Raw genomic sequence first — 23,700 nt, 5'->3', positions numbered from 1 at the left:
CTCTCATCACCCAATGGCTGAAACACAACAAGAAAACACAAAATGACAAATTTGCAAAAATACTCTGCAGTAAAAAACATAACAGTAATCAACTAGTGCTGTATAACAAATACAGGGTATTTAGTCGATACGTTTTTTGCAAAAAATGTATACCAAGCTAGGAGACGCCTGTCTGTATCCTGTTCATTTAGACACTGTTCACATGTTCAGGTTTTAAATACATTAGATAGGGACTGCTTCGTGAAGGGTTACCGTGACGTGGTGAAGCGGCTTGGTATACATTTTTTGCAAAAAACGTATCGACTAAATACCCTGTATTTGTTATACAGCACTTGCTGATTACTGTTATGTTTTTTACTGCAGAGTATTTTTGCAAATTTGTCATTTTGTGTTTTCTTGTTGTGTTTCAGCCATTGGGTGGTGTGACCATTGTCTGACCGACTTGTTCACACTTGTGCATGTCACATATATTTTTAATCCGTTTTTTCCTTGCTCAGCATGGTTTGGGAGACCCCACCCCTCTCCTGTGTGACATGCACATAAATGAGCTGTCTTACACAACAAGGAGGTGCCTGTCTGTATCCTGTTCATTTAGACACTGTTCACATGTTCAGGTTTTAAATACATTAGATAGGGACTGCATCGTGAAGGGTTACCGTGACGTGGTGAAGCGGCTTGGTATACATTTTTTGCAAAAAACTTTGTCTCCTCTCCAGTTTCCCTTCCAAGAATGGTCATGACACTTTTTAGCTGCATCATGGCTTTCGAAGTCGGAAGCAGTTAAAAAAAAAGTTAGGAAAGATGAAACGCATGTACAGAATGTCGTTTGGGGATTGGTGTGACTATGTCCATGATTTTAAGGATTGGAGTTAATATGTCCATAATTTTAACGTTTATTGAATGCTATTTTAAGCAGATTCCAGGTGAAATATACCTTAAAAAGACGTGTTCATTTACCATAAATGGGTTTTGTATACCAAAATAATAACAAAAGCAAAAAGTCAACACGCAAAAAATGGCGTTTACAGTAGCTGACCAGTGACACTAAATGACCGCCAATCGGCTGTTTGGTGACTGGCGGTAATTTAATAGCCTGTTTACAGAGACTGACCCTGCTACAGGTGCAGTCTGAAAGATCTATAATATATCGATCAGTGAACATAATTAAAATTTTTCTTTGCAGTCCAATTCCTGTTTATATAAGATGATTTGTTGCCAAGAACGATGATCTTGTAAGCGGAAGAAAAGATCATTTCAGCCAACAAATGAGCACTGTGCTGGGTGATGAGCAGCCTGTTGAGATAATTGGGCAGTGAAAATGAACTTTTAGAGCTACATATCTTGAATTTCATGATGGGCCCATAATGGCTCCTTAAATCACCTACTAGTAGAAATTAATGGCAGACGGGACTCTAAAGTTGCACCCAAGGTCTAATTCAAACTTAGGAAAATCCAATGAAAGACTCAATGCATGCCCATGTGTGCCACTATTAGAAGACTGAAGTCACTAAAGCCCAGGCTTAAAACTACGGTAGATACAGTTTAAAGAAAAAACAGACTATATCTTCAGAGGGTTTATGGACATTTCAATGACTGACCTAAACAAGCCACCAAGAAATGTTTTCAGTCTATTCCGGACCACGTCCGTCAGTAACCATAGTGCATGTTCCCTCCTTTGTATTTCTGTATGTAAAGTGCATTGTGTGATGTAATTGGAGCATGTAATTTAATAGTAGTCCAAGTCCTGGCCCTGACAATGGTGCTTAAGAGTAGTCACAACAAGCAGTATAAAGACAAACCTTGTGCCAGCCTTTCAGAGGCCATTTTCGCTTCTTCAGCAAGAAACCCTCCTTTTTTTGCGGCTCCTGTGTACAGATTGTGCTTCCTCGGAGGCCTTCAACAATTTCCCAGCTGTCCTGATAAGAAAATAGGAGTTAATAAACTGGTCCGTCGCTCGAGTGACCTCAAATACTGATTTCATAATCTGATCAATAACAATGTTTTGGTGAAAAAGCTGCATTGCAATTGGAGCAGAAGTTGTCCCAAATTCCAATAATGTGCCATCACAGGAGACTAGAATCAGATAGTAAGGTTTTAAGTCAAATTTTATTTTTATAACGTATAAAAAAAATCTTTACTATTTCATTATTTGTTGTTGTTTTTTTTTTGCATCGCACCAACATAATGCACACAAACTGTAATCACTCAACCAACCAGTCGCCAGTGGGGTTCATCATCTAATTTCACCACCATGTGAGACACAAAACAGAGGCAATTTAATTAAAAATGCAGTTAACCTTTCAACATGCTTTTTAATCAATGTATCTTAATGGTTATGGCAGCTGAGCTTATCTTACAATGTGATACATAGATAATTGTAATAGACAAATGTAACTCACTTTATTTTAAAATGATGTTGGTCTTGGACCCCCCCCCACCCAAAAAAAAAAAAATCTCTACAAAAATCAGGCAACTAGGTGGCTCTCCTCTGTCCAATGCCTGTTAGACGTTCAAGTGAAGGCCCCGTCACACATAGCGACTCACCAGCGATCCCGACAACGATATCAACGTGTCAGGATCGCTGGTGAGTCGCTACATGATCGCTGGTGAGCTGTCAAACAGACCACTTCACCAACGATCAGCACCAGCGACACCGAGCGTGCGGCGTCGCTGTGTACTTTAGTTACCAGCGCGCTGATGCAGGGAGCTGGTAACTAAGGTACACATCGGGTTTCTAAGTGACGCACGTCCCTTAGATACCCAATGTGTACGTTAGTTACCAGCTGATCGCTGGTCTCCCGCCTGTCACACGCAGCGAAGCGTGTTGGCCAGCGGGAGACCAGCGATCAAAGAAATGTCCAGGGCTTTCCAAGAGCGATCAGCGATACTGGCAGGGGGGTGCTCGCTGTCACACACAGAGATCTCGCTGGTGAGATCACTGTTACGTCACAAAACTTGTGACTCAGCAGCGATCTCGCTAGCGAGATAGCTATGCGTGACGGGGCCCTAAATCAGTCAGAAATCTGGCTGTGGTGCAATGACTGGCAGCGGCTATCCCAATCTGAGCATCACAGCTTCAAGTATTTCTATGAGGCTTTCACGCGCGGGTCAGGAAAGCCACGGCCATACCATGCATTGCGGGCCGAATTTGGCCTGATTTACAAGGCAGTCTGAATGCGCACTCAAGTGTAATCCATTTCTAGCAGCATAGAGGGATTAAATAAAATGGGGGCGAGTCTTCCTTTCTGTAGCCCTTTTTTCCTATGTATTGTACACTACCGTTCAAAAGTTTAGGGTTACTTAGAAATGTCCATATTTTTGAAAGAAAAGCACAGTTTTTTCCAATGAAGCCAACATTAAATGATTCAGAAATACACTGTATACATTGTTAATGTGGTAAATGACTATTCTAGCTGCAAACGTCTGGTTTGTAATGCAATATGTTCATAGGTGTATAGAGGCCCATTTCCAACAACCATCACTCCAGTGTTCTTATGGTACTTTGTGTTTGCTAACTGTGTAAGAAGGCTAATAGATGGTTAGAATACCCTTGAAAACCCTTGTGCAAGTATGTTAGCACAGCTGAAAACAGTTTGGCGGATTAGAGAAGCTATAAACCTGACCTTCCTTTGAGCTAGTTGAGAATCTGGAGCATTACATTTGTTGATTCCATTAAACTCTCAAAATGGCCAGAAAAAAAAGAACTTTCATGTGAAACGCGACAGTCTATTCTTGTTCTTAGAAATGAAGGCTATTCCATGTGAGAAATTGCCAAAAAACTGAAGATTTCCAACAACGGTGAGCACAAACAGGCTCTAACCAGAGTCGAAAGAGAAGTGGGAGGCACCGCTGCACAACTGAGCAACAAGACAAGTACATTAGAGTCTGTAGTTTGAGAAATCGACGCCTCACAGGTCCTCAACTGGCAGCTTCATTAAATAGTACACACAAAACGCAAGTGTCAACGTCTACAGTGAAGATGCGACTCCGGGATGCTGGCCTTCAGGGCAGCGTGGCAAAGAAAAAGCCATATCTGAGACTGGCTAATAAAAGGAAGAGATTAATATGGGCAAAAGAACACAGACATTGGATAGCGGAAGATTGGAAAAAAGTGTTATGGACAGATGAATCCAAGTTTGAGGTGTTTGGATCACATAGAAGAACATTTGTGAGACGCAGAACAGCTGAAAAGATGCTGGAAGAGTGCCTGATGCCATCTGTCAAGCATGGTGGAGGTAATGTGATGGTCTGGGGTTGCTTTGATGCTGGTAAAGTGGGAGATTTGTACAAGGTAAAAAGGATTTTGAATAAGGAAAGCTATCACTATTTTACAACGCCGTGCCATACCCTGTGGACAGCGCTTGATTGGAGCCAATTTCATCCTACAACAGGACAATGACCCAAAGCACACCTCCAAGTTATGCAAGATCTATTTAGGGAAGAAGCAGGCAGCTGGTATTCTATCTGTAATGGAGTGGCCACCGCAGTCACCAGATCTCAACCCCATTGAGATGTTGTGGGAGCAGCTTGACCGTATGGTACGCAAAAAGTGACCATCAAGCCAAACCAACTTGTGGGAGGGGCTTCTGGAAGCATGGGGTGAAGTTTCTCCAGATTACCTAAGCAAATTAACTGCTAGAATGCCAAAGGTCTGCAAAGCTGGAATTGCTGCAAAGGGCGCATTCTTTGACAAAAGCAAAGTTTGAAGGAGAAAATTATTATTTCAAATAAAAATCTTTTTATCGAACCTTGTCTGGACTAGATTTTAAATTCATTTGGCAACTCATTTGATTACTAAAAGTATGAGTTTTCATGGAAAACACAAAATTGTCTGGGTGACCCCAAACTTTTGAACGGTAGTCTTTATTATAGTGCATATATGATTTTGCGAAGTACCGTAAATTCTTTAAATATTAGTCTTTTTATATCTATTTATTATTCTGCATTGTTCCTTATGGGTTTGCAATTTTGTGTGGGAAGAAAGCCTGACCTCTAATAATAATATAATAATAATCTTTATTTATATAGCGCCAACATATTCCGCAGCGCTTTACAGTTTAACAGTTTCAAAACACAAGTCATAAGTAACAACGCTAACAATACAATAATTAAAGCAAAATAAGACGAAATAAGACGAAATAAGACCTCTATTGGTTCTATGCACATTGGCTTTAAGGACTTTAATAGAGCACTTCTCTATATGCAGCACAATATTAGCAAATATTGGGAAATGTTGCAATGTGCAATTATACAAATGGTAGGCAATAGAAAGACGGTCATATCCACTTATCCCTTTAAAGGGCACGTACGGTGTCAAGGAATCCGGCTTCATTTTGCTCCCTCAATACAGTCGATCTATATACAGCCACTCGCCCACTGGTACATTGCATATACAGTCATGGCCAAAAGTTTAGAGAATGACACAAATATTAATTTTTACAAAGTCTACTGCTTCATTTTTTCTAATGGCAATTTGCATATACTCCAGAATGTTATAAAGAGTGATCAGCTTAACAGCAATTACTTGCAAAGTCAATATTTTCCTAGAAAATTAACTTTATCCCCCAAAACACATTTCAACATCATTGCAGCCCTGCCTTAAAAGGACCAGCTAACATCGTTTCAGTGATTGCTCTATTAACACAGGTGTGGGTGTTGATGAGGACAGGGCTGGAGATCAATCTGTCATGATTAAGTAAGAATGACACCACTGGACACTTTAAAAGGAGGCTGGTGCTTGGCATCATTGTTTCTCTTCTGTTAACCATGGTTATCTCTAAAGAAACACATGCAGTCATCATTGCACTGCACAAAAATGGCCTAACAGGGAAGAGTATCGCAGCTAGAAAGATTGCACCTCAGTCAACAATCTATCGCATCATCAAGAACTTCAAGGAGAGAGGTTCCCTTGTTGCCAAAAAGGCTCCAGGGCGCCCAAGAAAGACCAGCAAGCGCCAGGACCGTCTCTTAAAAGTGTTTCAGCTGCGGGATCGGGCTACCAGAAGTGCAGAGCTTGCTCAGGAATGGCAGCAGGCAGGTGTGAGTGCATCTGCACGCACTGTGAGGTGGAGACTCTTGGAGCAAGGCCTGGTCTCAAGGAGGGCAGCAAAGAAGCCACTTCTCTCCAGGAAAAACATCATGGACAGACTGATATTCTGCAAGAGGTACAGGGAGTGGACTGCTAAGGACTGGGGTAAAGTCATTTTCTCTGATGAATCCCCTTTTCGATTGTTTGGGACATCTGGAAAACGGCTTATTCGGAGAAGACCAGGTGAGCGCTACCACCAGTCTTGTCTCATGCCAACTGTCAAGCATCCTGAAACCATTCATGTGTGGGGTTGCTTCTCAGCCAAGGGAATGGGCTCTCTCTCAGTCTTGCCTTAAAACACAGCCATGAATAAAGAATGGTACCAGAATGTCCTCCAAGAGCAACTTCTCCAAACCGTCCAAGAGCAGTTTGGCGATCAACAATGCCTTTTTCAACATGATGGAGCACCTTGCCATAAAGCAAAGGTGATAGCCAAATGGCTCAGGGAACAAAACATAGAGATTTTGGGACCATGGCCTGGAAACTCCCCAGATCTTAATCCCATTGAGAACTTGTGGTCAATCATCAAGAGACGGGTGGACAAACAAAAACCTTCAAATTCAGACAAAATAAAAGCATTGATTTTGCCAGAATGGACTGCTATCAGTCAGGATTTGATCCAGAAGTTGATTGAGAGCATGCCAGGGAGAATTGCTGAGGTCCTGAAGAAGAAGGGTCAACACTGCAAATATTGACTTGCTGCATTAACTCATTCTAACTGTCAATATAACCTTTTGCTACTCATAATATGATTGCAATTATATTTCTGTATGTGATAAAAACATCTGACAAACACACATAAAAACCAGAGGCCAGCAGATCATGTGAAAATATAATATTTGTGTCATTCTCAAAACTTTTGGCCATGGCTGTATATAGTAAGGGATTTCCTTATAAATAGAAAATTGGGGTGTATTTTTTTTTTCCTTGGCGATGAAAGCTTATGCTACATTAAGATTGATGACTTGTCGACTCATCTCTGATTACTGCACATTTATCAAAAACACATCACACTGATAAAAGCCTGAGAAACGAGATGCAATGATTTATTACAACTGCCTGTCATATTTACGAAGCGCTTCTCTTCAAAGTTATTATTAATAAAAGATAGCCAACCATTTTATTTTTACTGTGAACCAGTTTTCTGCGCACGTCAAAATGTTTCTTACACTACAACTCACAAGAACTGGTAACATTTGCACCATAAATCTCCAAAAAAAAAGGGAGAAAAACTCTTCAATAAATAAAGATAGCAATGAGAAAATAGATCAGATTTTTTAAAAGGCAAAATCTAAATCAGGGGTCGGTTTTAAGGAAGCATAATAATAAAGTAACTTGGCACTCAACTGAATTGTCCTTTTTAAGTGAAGTTTTTATTTATGTGCAGTCCTACAAAAAGACGTTTCAGCCTACACTTGGCCTTCGTCAGTCCGACTGCTGTCTATATAGTATGAACAAACGTATGTCCACGAGCAAAATCATTTTTTTGTAAGTTCCTGCTTCCAAATACAGTGGCATGCAAAAGTTTAGGCACCCCTGGTCAAAATTACTGTTATTGTGAACAGTTAAGCAAGTTGAAGATAAAACGATCTCTAAAAGGCCTAAAGTTAAAGATGACACATTTGTTTTGTATTTTAGGCTAAAAAGTAATACATATTGTCATTTTTTCACATTTTAAAAAATTACAAAAAGAAAAAGGGTCCGATGCTAAAGTTTGGGCACCTTTGGAGATTTGTGTGCTCAGATAACTTTGACCAAGGTTTCAGACCTTAATTAGCCTGTAAGGGTTATGGCTTATTCACCCTCAATGTTAGGAAAAGCCAGCTGATGCAGATTCCACAGGGTTAGAAACACATAGCCTCCTCTAACCTTGTGCGAAAAAACAGCCACCATGGGTTCTTTTAAGCAGCTGCCTAGCACTCTGAAAATGAAAATGGTGGAGGCCCACAAAGCAGGAAAAGGCTATAAGAAGATAGCAAAGCGTTTTCAAGTTGTCCATTCCTCAGTTCAATATGTAATTCAGAAATAGCAGTTTACAGGAACAGTGGAGGTCAAGATAAGGTCTGGAAGGCCAAGCAAAATTTCAGAGAGAGCTGCTTGTAGGATTGCTAGAAAGGCATATCAGAACCCCCACTTGACTGCAAAAGACCTTCAGAAAGATTTAACAGATTCTGGAGTTGTGGTAATTGTTCTACTGTTCAGAGACACCTTATCAAATATGGCCTTCATGGAAGAGTCATCAGAAGAAAACTTCTCCTGCACCCTCACCATAAAATTTAGCATCAGAGGTATGCAAAAGAACATCTAAACAAGCCCAATGCATTTTAGAAACAAGTCCTGTGAATCGTTGAAGTTAAAATAAAACTCTTTGGTCGCAATGATCAAAGGTATGTGCAGAGAAAAAATTGAATAGAATTTCAGGAAAAGAACATCTCTCCAACCATTAAGCATGGGGATGGATCAATCATGCTTTGGAGTTGTGTTGCAGACAATGGCACAGGGAACATTTCACAGGTAGAGGGAAGAATGGAGTCAATGAAATTTTAACAAATTCTTGATGCAAACATAACACCATGTGTAAAAAAGCTGAATTTGTAAACAGGATGGCTTCTACAAATGGATAATGATCACACACATCAAAATCCACAATAGACTACCTCAAAATGCGATAGCTAGAGGTTTTTCAATGGCCCTCACAGTCCCCCGATTCGATCATCATTGAAAATCTGTGGCTAGCCCTCAAACATAGCAGTGCATGCAAGACGACCCAGGAATCTCACAGAAATGGAAGAATTTTCCAAGGAAGAATGGATGAAATTCCTTCAAACAAGAATTGAAAGACTCTTGGTTGGCTACTAAAAGCGTTTACAAGCGGTGATATTTTTAAAAAGGGAGTGCTACTAGGTACTAACTATGCAGGGTGCCCAAACTTTTGCATTGGCCTATTTTCCTTATTGTAATTTTTAAAATGTAAAAAATGACAATATATAATTTTTTTGGCCTAAAATACAGAGAAAATGTGTCATCTTTAACTTTAGCCCTTTTAGAGATCATTCCATCTTCAACTTGCTTAACTGGTCACAATAACAGTAATTTTGACCAGGGGTGCCCAAACTTTTAAATGCCACTGTATGGTGTAGGCATATAGCAGGCTTCCAGCTACCCTTAAGGTGTGCTGTGCTGGTAATTCAATTAGATGCAATATATTCCATATGGAAATGAGGAGAGGTTCCCGCTGGATTGCTGAAGCAATTTGCCTGTGGAAGATGTCTGTACTGAGACCGGTGTAAAAATATACCTGTAGAAAATGTCTGTACTGAGACCAGTAGCAAAAGGCCCGTATGGGGCATATAATAGTAGCTTGCAGGTGTGCAGGTGAGACCGGCAGCCTAAGGCTAATATGGGTCTTATAGAAGTAGGTTGCAAGTGTGCAGGACTGAACGCGGTATCCACCGGTAGGCTGGACATTGCGCTGCTGTGGGGGGCTCAGGGAAGCACGGAGGGAGCCCCCTCCCTGCCGATGCTTCCCTTTAACCTCCGGTACAACGTGATCGTGTTTGATCGTGGTGTGCAAGGGGTTAACGTGTTGGGGGCGGTCTGTGACCACCCCTGACACATTGTGCCGGGAGTCAGCTGTGATAATCAGCTGACACCCGGCCGCGATCAGCGGCGCTCATCACGTGGGCGCTGCTGATCGCTATGACGTAATATTCCGTCCATGCGAATTAGGTCCAGGGTCACATGGACGGAATATTACGTCCATTGTAGGTAAGGGGTTAATGAATCAGGGGTATCTAACAAGTGGTGAGCACCTCTAGTCGTTTATTGCATTTTAAGACTTACAAAAAAGAAAATGGATAGAGGCAAGAATTTGGGAACCCTAGCATGGTTAGTACCTAGTGTCACTCCACTGAATACATTCTTCCCTCTACCGACGAAGTGTGCCCTGTTCCATTGGCTGCAACACAACCCCAAAGAATCATTGATCCATACCCATACTTAACAGATGGCGAAATGTCCTTTTCCTGAAATTCTGTGTCCTTTGTTCTCCACGCATAACTTTGATCATTGTGGCCAAAGAGTTCTATTTAAACCTCATTGATCCACAGGGCTTATTTCGAAAATACATCTAGCTTGTTTAGTTGTTCTTTTGAATACTTCTGAAGCTGAATTTTATGGTGAGGATGTAGGAGAGGTTTTCTTCTGATGACTCTTCCATGAAGGCCATATTTGTACAGGTGACTCTGAACGGTAGATCAATGTAGTACAATTCTAGAGTCTGCTAAATCTTTCTGAAGGTCAAAATTTTTTAAGCACACAAATCTCCAAGGGTGACCAAAAGCTGTAACTCTCAGCTGTCAGCGTTAGCAAGGCTGGTTATCAAGAATAGAGGGGGTCCCCACCCCATTTTTTAAATAATTTACATAAATAATTTAAAAAAGGTGAGGATCCCCCCCATTTTTAACTACCAGCCGAGCTAAAGCACACAGCTGAGGGCTGATATTCTTCTTAGGCTGGCAAGGGGCCATGGATATTGGCCCCCCTGAACCTAAAAATAGCAGCCCGCAGCTGCCCAGAAAAGGAGCATTAAATAAGACAATTCTGGCTCTTTGCCAGGCTCTTTCCACTTTCCCTGTGGCAAGTGAGGGTTTACATTTCTGGGGTTGATATCACTTTTGTATTGTCCGGTGACATCAAGCCCACAAGTTAGTAATGGAGAGGTGTCTACAAGACGCAGTTCAATCATGCAGTTAAATCCGCATGTGTTCACTGAACAATGTGGATTTACCGTCTCCAATAAATTCTATTGTGTTGCAGAGACTAGTATCTCCGAAAAAGAAATTGACATGCGGCGACTTGTAAACCCGCACCGCAGGTGATTTTAAGCAGCGGCAAATAGAAGCACAGTGGGCATAGGATTTTCAAAGATCCCATCTACTGTGCTTGCATTGTAGAACGCAGCGCAGGTGAGCTGCATCCAAAATGCTATTTCTGATTGCGGGCACGAACCCAGAGACTGGACAATTACTAATTGGACAAGTCCAGATCTCTTTTTTGATACTAAGCAGAAGAGAGGACGATCATTCTGCAACTAGTTATTCTCAGAGTCATGTTGCTGGCTGAAAGTATGAAATAGCTGATCTTATAAGAGACATTTAGAAGACTAGAAGAGAAGTTTTCGAATGGTAATATACAACCCTTAAAACCTGCAAGAAATTTTGAGCAGAACAGAATGAATATAATAACCAATGCAAAGACTACAGTAAATGTCAAAGATGAAATAAAAGTTTGACAGACCGTAACAAAAAAAACCCTAGAAATCCTAAAAATCAGATAGGCTGGAAAAAGTAGATTACATCTCAATGCATCCAGGATGCCTGAAATAGACGGTTCATTACTCACACAAAGGAAAAAAAGAACAATAAGATCGAAGAACAATATATGAATGTGTGGAGTGGAGGTCAACTCCAGAAATCTGTAAAGATGACTGATTTAACATAATAATAAAAAAAAAAAAAAAAAAGAAAAAAAGAATTTTAGAAATATTTGAAGCTCAACTAGAAAGTAATTCTGAAGATATGAAAAATCATTTTACAAAGGTCAAGCAAAAGGAAAAAAAAATAAAAAAGGCTCCTGTTGCATATATTTTTTACGTGATATTATAGAACATAAAACTCATTATAGAACATTTATATCGTATTAACATTTTCTGTGGTTTGAGTGGTTGACTAATAAACAGTGGTGATCATCCTGCAGTGAGCATATGCCGTGCATGACCCCAGGATCGCTACAGTCAGTCCCTGACCTCAGAGGTGATCCTTACATATAGGGCACAAAACATGAGTGATTGATTGTAGTGATCATATTTTAACACCCGGTACATAATCACTGCAGGACATTGAAAGACTAGCCTGGACCACCAGGGCAGTAGCATTGGAATGGGTGGGAAATAAACAGGCAAGTTTATGAAAATATTTATTTTGCAATGTTCCCTGCTCCTGGAAAGGTTTTTCTGGACAACACCTTAAAACGAAACCTGCCATGAGTTTCATGGTGCCCAAACCATGGGTAGCATGTATGAGAGCTTGGCTAAGAATTATAGCCAGGTATTTTTTTACTCTGAAATGTTGGAGTTAACATACTTTGAACAACCAGCTGAGACTAGAGGGAGAGACCCGATGATTCAAATGTGGTCTCCAGCCGGTATTTCCCCGTATCACTCCAGTTGATGGATAGGTTTCTCCCATACCTCCCTACAATCGCACAGCCATGAAGCCTGTGATTCAAGCAGCAAGACTTTAACGAGAGCAGCCACTGAACAGTGTAATGGAGCAGCAGTGCTTAAACTGGAAATGGGAACAGCTGATTGGTGGGGGTGTTGGATCACCACCGAACTGATACTGGTGACCTATTCGAAGGAGAAGTCATCAATATCCTAGTAACGGAAAATCCCTTTAAACTTGTTGGAATGTGAGTGGACAGTGTGTACAGTGGTGTATGCCACAAGTAAGAAGACTTCACAGCAAAATTTACATTTTAAGAGATTTGAAAACACGTGGCTGTAAAAGTTTCACAAATTATTGGGCAAATCCTGAAAAGTATTTTGAACTTTTTGATTCCATTATGGCCAAGATTGGAAACGGCCAGGGCAAAGTTATTAGTTTTGTAAAGTGTCTTTACCCAATCTCTATTAGGCTGGTTTCACATTAGCGATTTTTAGCGCAGCGCATCGTGCGCGTCCATGCGTCCCTATGTTTAACATGGTGGGTGCATGGTCTAGCGTTTGCACGCGCACGTATGCGTTTTCGAGCGCATGCGTTCTTTGTAGTGTGCGCCTAGGCGCGCCCGACGCAACCTGTTGCATTTTTGGGTCCGTCCATTACAGTCTATGGGAACGCAGGCGTGCGCATTGACATGCACACGCCTGCGTTTAAAATCGCATGCGATTTAAGAGTTAACATGGCTAGAAACTGGTTAACACGCCTAAAAAACGCAAACGCATGCAAAATGCATGATGCATTTTTTGCAAGCGTTTCTATTGCGTACGAAGCGCAGTGCTAAAAAACACGAATGTGAAAGTAGCCTTACAGAGTGATTATAACTTAACTTTTGGGAGATATTGGGGGTCCAAGTCTGGGGATCACCACTGATGGCTCAAAAGACACAAAAATGTGCAGCCCAGGAAACTTCTACAACGTCTTTTGAACGATCGGTGATAGTGTACAGATCTGGACCTCCACTGATCAACGCCGAATTAAAAAGACAAAAACAAAAAATCTTGACAAAGTTTAGTCAATGAGCTATACTTTAGATTACATGTACCGCAACTTCCATTTAATAGGAACATAAATGAACTTTTTTTAACGGAGTCTTGTCATTTAGGAATTAATGCTTTCCTACATATGAGTCAGATGTCAGAATTTTGCCTGCCTGCAGTCACCACTAGAGGGCGCTTATTACAACACATCTATACAGCTCATATTGTATATAGTCAGCTCCATTGTTCCTTCAAGTGACATCTGCAGGCGTCCACAATATTGTCATTTTAACTACGGTACTCCATGAAAGGAAGGTTTTGGTGGCATAAAATTCCAAAAGATGTACTGTGACATTACTCCAAATATAATTTTACAACTAAAAATATGCTATTAAAATGGAGATTCCCATGATGCATCACAAAAATATGGACCTGTTGCATATAATAATCAGAGCGTGTTAATATCAGAAAAAATATGAAATGTGATCTCTGGTTGCAGTGGGTGAGAGGGAGACTTTCTCGGAGACAGATTTGATGTGTTTCTGTAGAGCCATGCATCGTTGTTCTGCCTTGTTACCTGCCTAACACAGTGAACTTCTCCTGCATCGGCCACTTTATTACTGTCTGAGATCCATTTAAATTAAAGGCATCGATTCTTTTGAATAATAACACAATTCCCAGGAGAACTTTGAAGAAAAACAAGGAAGCATTTGGCAGCAGAGTTTGGTGTGGGCAGCCGGGAATAAATGAGCAACCTATTGATCCTAGAGAGGGTTTCCTGGCCTCGGCGAGCCTCAGGAAGTAATGTACAACTTGTTGTCTGGAACTTCAGTGACAACCAAAGGGCATACTGCTGGAATAAGAGAGAAGCACAAAGGGGCATAGGCCACAGAGTATCAGACTAGCGATATGGAAATATTGGCAGTGACGTAAATGGGGGCAGAACTGCAGAAGCCAAGAACGGCCACAACACAGTATACACAGCTGAGGTGTTATGGTGCCGTACAGTGGGCACTCTCGGTGCCGGCAAGACATGGTAACAACTAACTGGAAATTGATGATGCTAAAGGAGAAGTCAGAAGGCTGTCTAGATGTGACCAAGATTGGAACGCAGTGCACAGGCTGAGCCGAAAGAGTGTGACAGCTACATAGAAATACATGAAGCTGTCACGGTCAGATCAGGAAAGCAGTGGGCTAGTCCAGTCACGGCAATCTGATCTTGGCCCGATTTATAGAGCCATCTGACTGTGTCCTTAGAGCAGGTCATCAATATCTTAGTCCTGGCTAACCCTTTAAGTTAAGAAGACGTTCAGACTGTGATGTTACTTTGGTTTACTACATGAGACACACCGATCTACCAAATTTGTCATGTCATATGACAGAGCTCATTTTCTGTCAGGTGTTAAAAAAAATACATAAAAAAGCCAATGAACCTCATAAATCTACTCAGCATTACAGAATGTACACAGGATGTCTTTCCAGATGGGCGAATCTGCCGCTGTTTTCAAGAGGAAGATGCTTCAGGAAACACGGTCGTCTTTTTCCCCTTAAGCATCTTTTCTAACATTTTTTGGCATTTAAATTGTTGACCACTGGCAGTATTTTTAGTGATTTTCAAGTGGTATGTTTTTTTATTTTACTGGCTTTCTACTTTTTTCTGCAAGCAAAATACACTAGCAAATTGCCAAAAATACCCCCGGGCATCAGCCTACTCATAGACTTGTATTGTAAAGTATAAAGTGTTTTGAAAGCAAAAATGCCCGCAGACTGGTCAGGTCACTTATTTTATCTGTTTAGCGTCTTTGGAAACCTGAAGCAGTTAAAAGACAGCAAAGAGACTGACCATCTGAACAGCAAGTTGCTTTTACATAGAAATGCAGATGTCCATTATTTTGAGTTATTTTCTGGATGCTTTTTCAGGGGTTCAGAATGGATCTGCCTCAAAACAACGTTGTGTGCACATACCCTAAACTCACACATTTTGGGGCTTCGACTGTTAAAACAAACTTACTAAAAAATTTGGATTATTGTCCATGACAACCAATGATAGAGCAGCTCTCATTTACACAAGCAATGAAAGCGGATCACTAATGTATAGCTGATGGCAATCAGAACAATTTCATTAGTTTCATCCCATCTAACAAAAGTCAGCAAATCGTTTCCTTCCCAGTAGGTCCAAATGGTACAGGATCATTTTCCCTGAAATTTGCTGTGCTGCAATTTCCCATAATGTCTTTAGATTATTATTTCTGAGAAAATTCTGGAATCCAAGATCAATATTTTTCCTCTCAAGACCTATTGATGAACGTCAAGTAGTATCTCCATTATCCATCTCATAATAGTGGAATCCAAATGAGACCCTCTTGCCTTTAAGTTTTTTTCTTCTTTTTTGTTTAGGCAATTTTTATAAGTTAGGCTCGGGTTTTTGTTTTTTTTTGGAAACTTGCTGATGGCGGCTCTGTTGCACATAAACAGTCTCTTGGTCACTTTCTATTTATTTAATGTTTCAATCTATTTGACGAAACTCAAAAGTTAGAAGAGAGAGAGAGAGAGAGAGAGAGAGAGAATTTTTTTCGTCCGCCAGAAAGGACAAAAAAAGTTGCAGGGTCCGTCGAGGCATGTCGGCGGACCCAAAAAATTTGGCGGATCCGCAAAAAAACGGATCCAACGGATGGCCATCCATCAAGATCCTCTGGTAATGCAACTCAATGGGGAAAAAAACGGATCCGCCAAAACCGGCGGATTTTGACTGATGGCATGTAATCTTAATGACTATCATAGAATCATAAAATGTTAAGAGTTGGAAGGGACCTCCAGGGTCATAGTGTCCATCCCCCTGCTCATGGAAGAATTCACTAAACCATCTCAGACAGATGTCTGTCCAGCCTCTGTTTGAAGACTTCCATTGAAGGAGAACTCACCACTAGTGATGAGCGAACATGCTCAGATAACATGTTATCCGACCATGCTCTGATGTTATTCGAGTATCTTGGGCGTGCTCGAATAATATGCTTGAGTCCCTGCAGCTGCATGTTTTGCAGCTATTAGACAGGGGACGACCTGATTGTGAAGCTGCTTGAGTATTTAACTGCGTGCTGACAGCACCTCACCTTAGAGGACAATTCCTTGAGATAAAGGGAACCTGTCAGCTGTTTTGGCCGCTATAAGATGCAGCCACCGCCTTTCAGGGCTTATCTACAGCATTCTAAAATGCTGTAGATAAGCCCCCCATCCAACCTGCAAGATCAAAAAAATTAGATTTATTATACTCACCCGGGAGGGCCGGTTCGGTGCGATGGGTGTTGCAGGTCCGGGTCAGTCACCTCCCATCTTCTTGTGCCGCCGCACTCCTGCTTGATTCATGCCTCCCCAGCATCGCACTCTTGCGCAGGCGTACTTCTCTGCCTTGTTGAGGGGAGGGCAAATTCCTCCCGTGCACCGGACCGCCCCCCTCGTGAGAATAAAAAAAACCTTATTTTTCTTATCTTGCAGGTCAGATTGGGGGCTTATCTCCAGCATTATAGAATGCAGTAGATAAGCCCTGAAAGGCAGTGGCTGCATCTTATATCGGCCAAAACAGCTGATAGGTTCACTTTAACAGTTAAAGGGGTTGTCCAGTTATATAAAAATGGAGTATGGGTTGGATATGTTGGATATGACAAAACAAGCAGTACTGTTGTCTCTTTTTCCTTACTCCCCTGCCCAGGAGCTGTGGTATGATCAGACACGGCCATTGCACAGTACACAGCAGGGGCACATTTCTAAGATTATCTCAGCACAAGATTTCATTTAATCACATTGAATTGTGTAAATTATTATTATTCCAAGATCTATTACTAAAAACTAACTTTTGTTCATGGGGAGTCCCTTTAAGTTATGAATCTTTGCATTAAATTCCATTATCTTATATTGATTCTTTTGCTCTCAAGCATAATGCCAAAAGTGCTGTTTTCACTTCCTAGTTCATGATCTTTTAGATGTGGCTTTTAACTGCTGATGTAGAGAGAATAGACTCAAACACAACTTAACACTTTCACTGTCTGTCTGAGGATGGGCGAGGGAAGAATAGAGGCTCACACAGGAAGAACGCTTTTACGCAGCGCTCAAATACAGATTCTTGCTACTGCAGTTCAAAGGCACTTCTAAAAGAAACAAATCATGAACTCAGCTGTTAAAATCAAACTTTCAGCAGGATGTACGAGCGAGAAGGAAGCAAAATAAGACAATGTATAACAACACAAAGGTTCAGAAATTTGCAAATGCAGATCAATAATTACATAAAGTTTAGTTACTCTTTTGAGGCAGAAAGTCTCAAAAAAGCAAAAATAGGAAAAAAAAAAATCTCACATATGAAATGTAATGATCTAAAAGGTTATATTTAGTTCTTGGCATCAAAGCCTAAGAGATTTCCGGAATCTGGAATCACAAAAACATAGCATTTAGCATATAAAGGTGAAAAAGCTTTTTTTTTATTTTTTGCTCCACTTTTAGGGAAATATTGTCATCAAATAAACTATGAAATGTGCAACAGATTTTATTTTAAAGCCCTAATTCTATATGTTCCACTACAGCTTACACGTTCAGACGTCTATAGCTAAAAATCCCCATTTTTACAGTATGAAAAAACTATGCATATCTTACCACAGCCTGTACTGAGCGTACAAATTCATTTGAAGATTTGTTGCCTTTTAATTGGATTGCTTCTGCAACAAATGATGAAAGCAACGTCTTTCTCTCTTCATAGAGAGTAAATTACCGTAATAACTGCAATCTAGTAGAGTGTATGGTTTCTCAATAATTTCCAGTAAATAAATGTTAGACGTACTCTTCCTTTTTTTTTTTTTAAAGAAATCTGTCACCAAGTTTTTGCTACCCCATTTGAGAGCAGCATTATGTAGCGTGAGAGACCCTGATTTCAGTGATATATCACTTATTGGGCTGCTTGGGGCTGTTTTGATAAAATCACTTATCAGCAAGGGATTATTACTAGAGGACTACATATTCATGAGCTGTGTATAATGCCGCCCTAACCACAGATTGGCTTTCAGCAAATGTATATTGTACACAGAAATCTGCCAATCAGTGATGTGGGCGGGGTTACACAGAGCTCAGCATTCAGAGAACTGCTAAATGTGCAGCAGAGAAACAATGACTTTATTAAAAAAAAATGACAATGTGCAGTTAAAATAGTGACACATTGCAAGATTCAGGGGGTCGGCTCCTACTTCATGCTTCTCTCAGATGGGGTACCAAACACCTGCTGACAGATTACTTTTGACTATAATAAACACTTCTGAGAAGGCTGAATTTTCCAATCACTGTAGCTCACCAGCTTCCACAGAATCCTGAATGGCTAATGCACCTTGTAATACAGTGTTCACCCCACTAACTGAGTTTAATTTTTAGCAAAGTAGGAAACTACATAATGAAGCCAGAATAGCATATTACTACAGTCTAAAGTAGGCTCAGAGCACAAAAAGATTTTTTTTTGCTCTACGATTAGTAACAAATGTCTTTTCTAACTTTGCATGCATGCTAAAGCGCGCACACAGCCATGCCCCAGCCCCGGCAGGGTGCCCGCAGACATGCCCCAGCCTCGGCAGGGTGCCCGCAGACATGCCCCAGCCCCGGCAGGGTGCCCGCAGACATGCCCCAGCCCCGGCAGGGTGCCCGCAGACATGCCCCAGCCTCGGTAGGGTGCCTGCAGACATGCCCCAGTCCCGGTAGGGTGCCCACGGCGACGCCCCAGCCTCGGCGACGCCCCAGCCTCGGCAGAGTGCCCATGGCAATGTCCCAGCCTCGGCAGAGTGCCCATGGCGACGTCCCAGCCTCGGCAGTGTGCCCATGGCGACGTCCCAGCCTCGGCAGTGTGCCCATGGCGACGTCCCAGCCTCGGCAGTGTGCCCATGGCGACGTCCCAGCCTCGGCAGTGTGCCCATGGCGACGTCCCAGCCTCGGCAGTGTGCCCATGGCGACGTCCCAGCCTCGGCAGAGTGCCCATGGCGACGTCCCAGCCTCGTTAGGGTGCCCGCGGCGACGCCCCAGCCTCGGCAGAGTGCCCGCGGTGACGCCCCAGCCTCGGCAGAGTGCCCATGGCGACGTCCCAGCCTCGGCAGTGTGCCCATGGCGACGTCCCAGCCTCGGCAGTGTGCCCATGGCGACGTCCCAGCCTCGGCAGTGTGCCCATGGCGACGTCCCAGCCTCGGCAGTGTGCCCATGGCGACGTCCCAGCCTCGGCAGTGTGCCCATGGCGACGTCCCAGCCTCGGCAGTGTGCCCATGGCGACGTCCCAGCCTCGGCAGTGTGCCCATGGCGACGTCCCAGCCTCGTTAGGGTGCCCGCGGCGACGCCCCAGCCTCGGCAGAGTGCCCGCGGTGACGCCCCAGCCTCGGCAGAGTGCCCATGGCGACGTCCCAGCCTCGGCAGAGTGCCCATGGCGATATCCCAGCCTCGGCAGAGTGCCCATGGCAATGTCCCAGCCTCGGCAGAGTGCCCATGGCAATGTCCCAGCCTCTGCAGAGTGCCCGCGGCGACGCCCCAGTCTCGGCGGGACTGCCAGGATCGGGACAATGTATAAATTCATAATGCAGCACTGGGATAATGCACACAGTGAGGACTCAGCCTTGGAATAATACACTAAGTGATGTAAAAGTACAGGGATAATACACTCAAAGCTACAATTTATGAATCTTACACAGTGATGTCAAAGTACAAGGATAATGCAAAAACAGACGTCACAGCACAGGAAATGCACTCAGAGTCACATTTCAGGAATAATGAGCAATATAATGTCAGGAATTACCGTATGTTTTATTGATTTCACAGTAATTTGCATTAAAATTTTAATTCTCCTTTCATCAGCCACAGTCTGCACTAATGTTGTCTTACGTGCAATGGAGTTTAGGGCCTCACCTTATCTGCTAGGTCACAGCTATTCCGGCAGTTACGCACTTGGATACAACAAGAGAACCTATAACATTTGGATAACTGTAGATTTTTTTTTGAAAGGGGAGATTTTTATCTTTAATCCACATCTAAATGTAATAGTTTCTTTCAAGCAGTAATAATGGTGCTACAGAAATACTTGTGTACACCCACTGGCTAACCTGGGGACGGTGAGCGGCAGGCAACCTGGCTGGATTTCGTTTCATTGTGTAACCAGACAAATTACATTCTTACTGCAATCCCTGAAATTGGCAAACTGACCTGGCGGCTCCCCAGCTTTGAGGAGCCACTGCTAGTACTTCGGGATGGAGACAACATCTTCTGTGACATTCCGAGGTTTCTTTCTTCCCCCATATTACTATTCTGTTCTTGACTCAGGAAATGTAACAGAGGCTCCCGATAATTTTCTGATATTTAGGCTGGAGAGCGCCAGATCGGCACAACGGCTTATTCATGTTCTGTTTGGTGTGCACACATTCCTTCAGCTCCTATGGAGATAAAAGGAACAAACGACAAGTCAGAAACTTGTGCAACTTTTGTTTGTTTCTTACCTATTGTTTCAGTACAGAACATAAAATACTGCAGAGCAATACTAATATAACATGGGCATCCGTACAACGTGCATGTTTCTATACAAAAGCTCTATTGTTGGATCCATCTTTCTTAACATGGTATGATATTAATTACCGAATCCGACCAGCAGGCAAAATTCCCTTATAATAGTTGACTTGTTCTTAGAAAAATCAGCAAAAAACAAAAAAAGGCGTACAAAACTCACAAAATAAATAAAAGCATATAACACAAACTAAATTGATCGTTACATTCGGTTACAGTAATCTGACTCCGCTCTCTTCTGTATCGGGACGTGAGCAGGGCCGGTGACGTCACGTCCTCAGACATCTCTGTTGAAGTCACCCACCACAGGCCTCATGAGCGGAAGTGAACCAAGATGGATTACCCACATAAAATGGACGATGTTCAGTACTGTCTACTCCCACCCCTAGCTCATGTAGTATTTTGTCATATAGTATATCAATATTAAACTGTGCTTATCTGTAGGTACAACACTGTGCCTAAGTAATAACCCAACACAAAGCTTATGGGGGTTTTCCTAGCCTAGATATTTTTGGTATATCCTGTGGACATCAGAAACGTCTAATCTCCAAAACGGTGATAGGTGTGGGTTCCGGATTCAGTAATGAATGAAGTGGGCACAAATGCTTGGCTATGTCACTATGACTAACAGAGAAAGCCACAGAAGCATGGCCACCTCTCCATTAATTCTATAACTGGATGGGGCTGGAGCAACATTAGAACGGATGGGAGTCAGAGGGACCTCGATTCTGGGATCTACTAGAGCAGATTAGTGCCATCAATCAATTACAACACTCATTTCTCAATGCTTGGATCAAAGGATCAAAACTATGACTTACAAGATAGCCATAGTACTATAATGGCTTCTCTTTTTATTACTATAATGGTTTCTCTTTTCAAGAAATAACTAATTCATATGTTTTTCCCAAGAAACATTACCCATAAAGGTCCGCTTACACTGACCAAGCAGCGGCACAATATGACCGCCGATCAGTAGCGGTTTACCAATCAGTATTTGTGTGAATGCCTAAATATAACTGTAGACCAAAGTAAATGAAGCGCACTGAGCCATCTGTAATAGAGCGCCAAGTGTGCATAGGCAACCACTGTTCTCGGCAGCGCAAGTTCTGTTCGATGATGCACCACCGAGAAAGATTATCTTTTTGGCTGCATAAAATATAATTTGATGATGAATGAGCGTTTTGCTTCTTCATTGGTGCTCGACAGCCTGTTTACACGGTCAGATAATCGTGACACTAGAGTTTTTAACACTCATTTACAATTATCTTGCTCTGTAAATGCCCCTTAAGACTCCATATTCCGCTGGTGTCCTCAAGGAGAACAAGTCCCCCCACCAAAAGTCAGACAACTGAATGCTAGGCTTTGGAGACTTTTTTTGTGCTGTCTGTTTGCACAACAATACAGGTCATCATGTAGAACAGGGGTGTGGAACCTCAGGCCCGCGGGCCGTTTATGGCCCTCGATGACTGGGCAGATTTCTCGGGACCGCGGTCCTTGGGCCGGCAGCTGTATTTTGATGGCCGCTGGACCATTCATTTTTTCTTGCTCTGTGACGACGCACACGCAGTGTTCACTACTGAGTGATGGGGTGCGTGCAATCAAAGATTATGTCCTGACACCAGTGTCAGCGTCAGGACCTACTTTGTGGGCGGAATAAGCGCGTGATTTGTACGGCCCCAGAAGAATGGTAAAAATATCAAAATGGCCCTTAGAGGGAGAAGAAAAATAAAAAAAGATTACCCACCCCTTGAGAAAGCCATGGCGAAACGCGCATCGGGGATATAGCAGGGCACTCCATCTTATTCTGACATGGGTAAGTGGCAGCCTATATCTTCTATGAACTATTAGAGACTACGCAGTGCTAACTAGTAAATATACACAGGACGCAAAGACTTATTACTTGTCCTTGGCACCTTATGTTTAAGCACATGCACATTTTCTGTACCTACCATCTAGGTAATACTAATTTTGTGATACTTACCCACACTTGGTGTCTTTCTCTCTATATTTATGGTTGGCCCCACTGTTTGCTTTGGATGTTCCTCCTTGCTATTTGTCTGACTCTTTGCAACATTTATATAGGATTTGTTATTATGTATAAATAAATTGTGCTTGTTTTTACTCTTTCTTGTGGTTTATGGTTAATTTGGTTCCTTCTTGGTTCCCCTCCCCTGATGTAGAATGTAACACTACTGCTCATCTGGTAACACTATTAGGGGATCGTCATTTAGGCAGTGACCGTACATATTTGGGTAGCGTCACCAAAGCCATATACACAGTAAAGATGGTAGATTACAAGATTAAATAGAGAATAAAGAGCGGCTTTGCTTCAACATCCCTATAAATTAGCTGAGCATATAATAAAGCCAGTGACAATACACAGGGTATTTCAAGATCTGCATGCCTAAGGTTGCCTGAGGAAAAAAAAAATGTAAGTAGCACAGCTATAAATAGCAGGAGCCTGGGGAAATATTAATAGAAATTTAAATGGAGAGCCAAAAGGCAGAAGCCGAAGAAAAAGACCCCTAGCCTTGGGATTTCAGTGTGGGAACCCATTGCCATGGAGATTAAACAAGGTTCGTAAAGCAAGGACATAAAAATAGAATAGTACCTGGACGGGTGTACAGCGAGCGCCGAGGCAGCCAGACACACACTACACGCAGCGTACAGCGAGGAGCGGGTCTTATGAGGACACTGAACATGGGGAAGGGGAATAGGAAATCTCAAAGACCACAATATGGCCAAATCTAAAGCAAGCACAAGTGAAGGTATTGTGGATTATGGCTGTAAAGGA

The 23,700-nt window shown here is 42.2% G+C and overlaps 1 protein-coding gene across 6 annotated transcripts in view; it reads right to left on the bottom strand.

Moving 5' to 3' along the window:
- The window catches only part of OSBPL3 (oxysterol binding protein like 3), a 181,150-nt gene that overhangs the window by 73,141 nt on the left and 84,309 nt on the right, over window positions 1–23,700 (bottom strand). For 5 of the 6 annotated variants that reach the window (XM_073581390.1, XM_073581389.1, XM_073581391.1 and 2 more), the window contains 2 exons: window positions 20,553–20,779; window positions 1,800–1,916 (listed from right to left, as the gene is read on the bottom strand). In XM_073581390.1, coding sequence (XP_073437491.1) covers window positions 1,800–1,916; window positions 20,553–20,645 — 210 coding nt within the window. In that variant the 5' untranslated portion in view covers window positions 20,646–20,779. The remainder of the gene's footprint in view (window positions 1–1,799; window positions 1,917–20,552; window positions 20,780–23,700) is intronic. The other variant, XM_073581395.1, reaches the window with a different exon arrangement.

Source organism: Dendrobates tinctorius, unplaced genomic scaffold, assembly GCF_039654945.1.
Source record: "Dendrobates tinctorius isolate UK_male_01 unplaced genomic scaffold, ASM3965494v1 ptg000070l, whole genome shotgun sequence".
NCBI classification, from domain to species: Eukaryota; Metazoa; Chordata; class Amphibia; order Anura; family Dendrobatidae; genus Dendrobates; species Dendrobates tinctorius.
The sequence above is the reverse complement of the archived record's forward strand: the minus strand, read 5'-3'. Positions and strand labels throughout refer to the sequence as shown.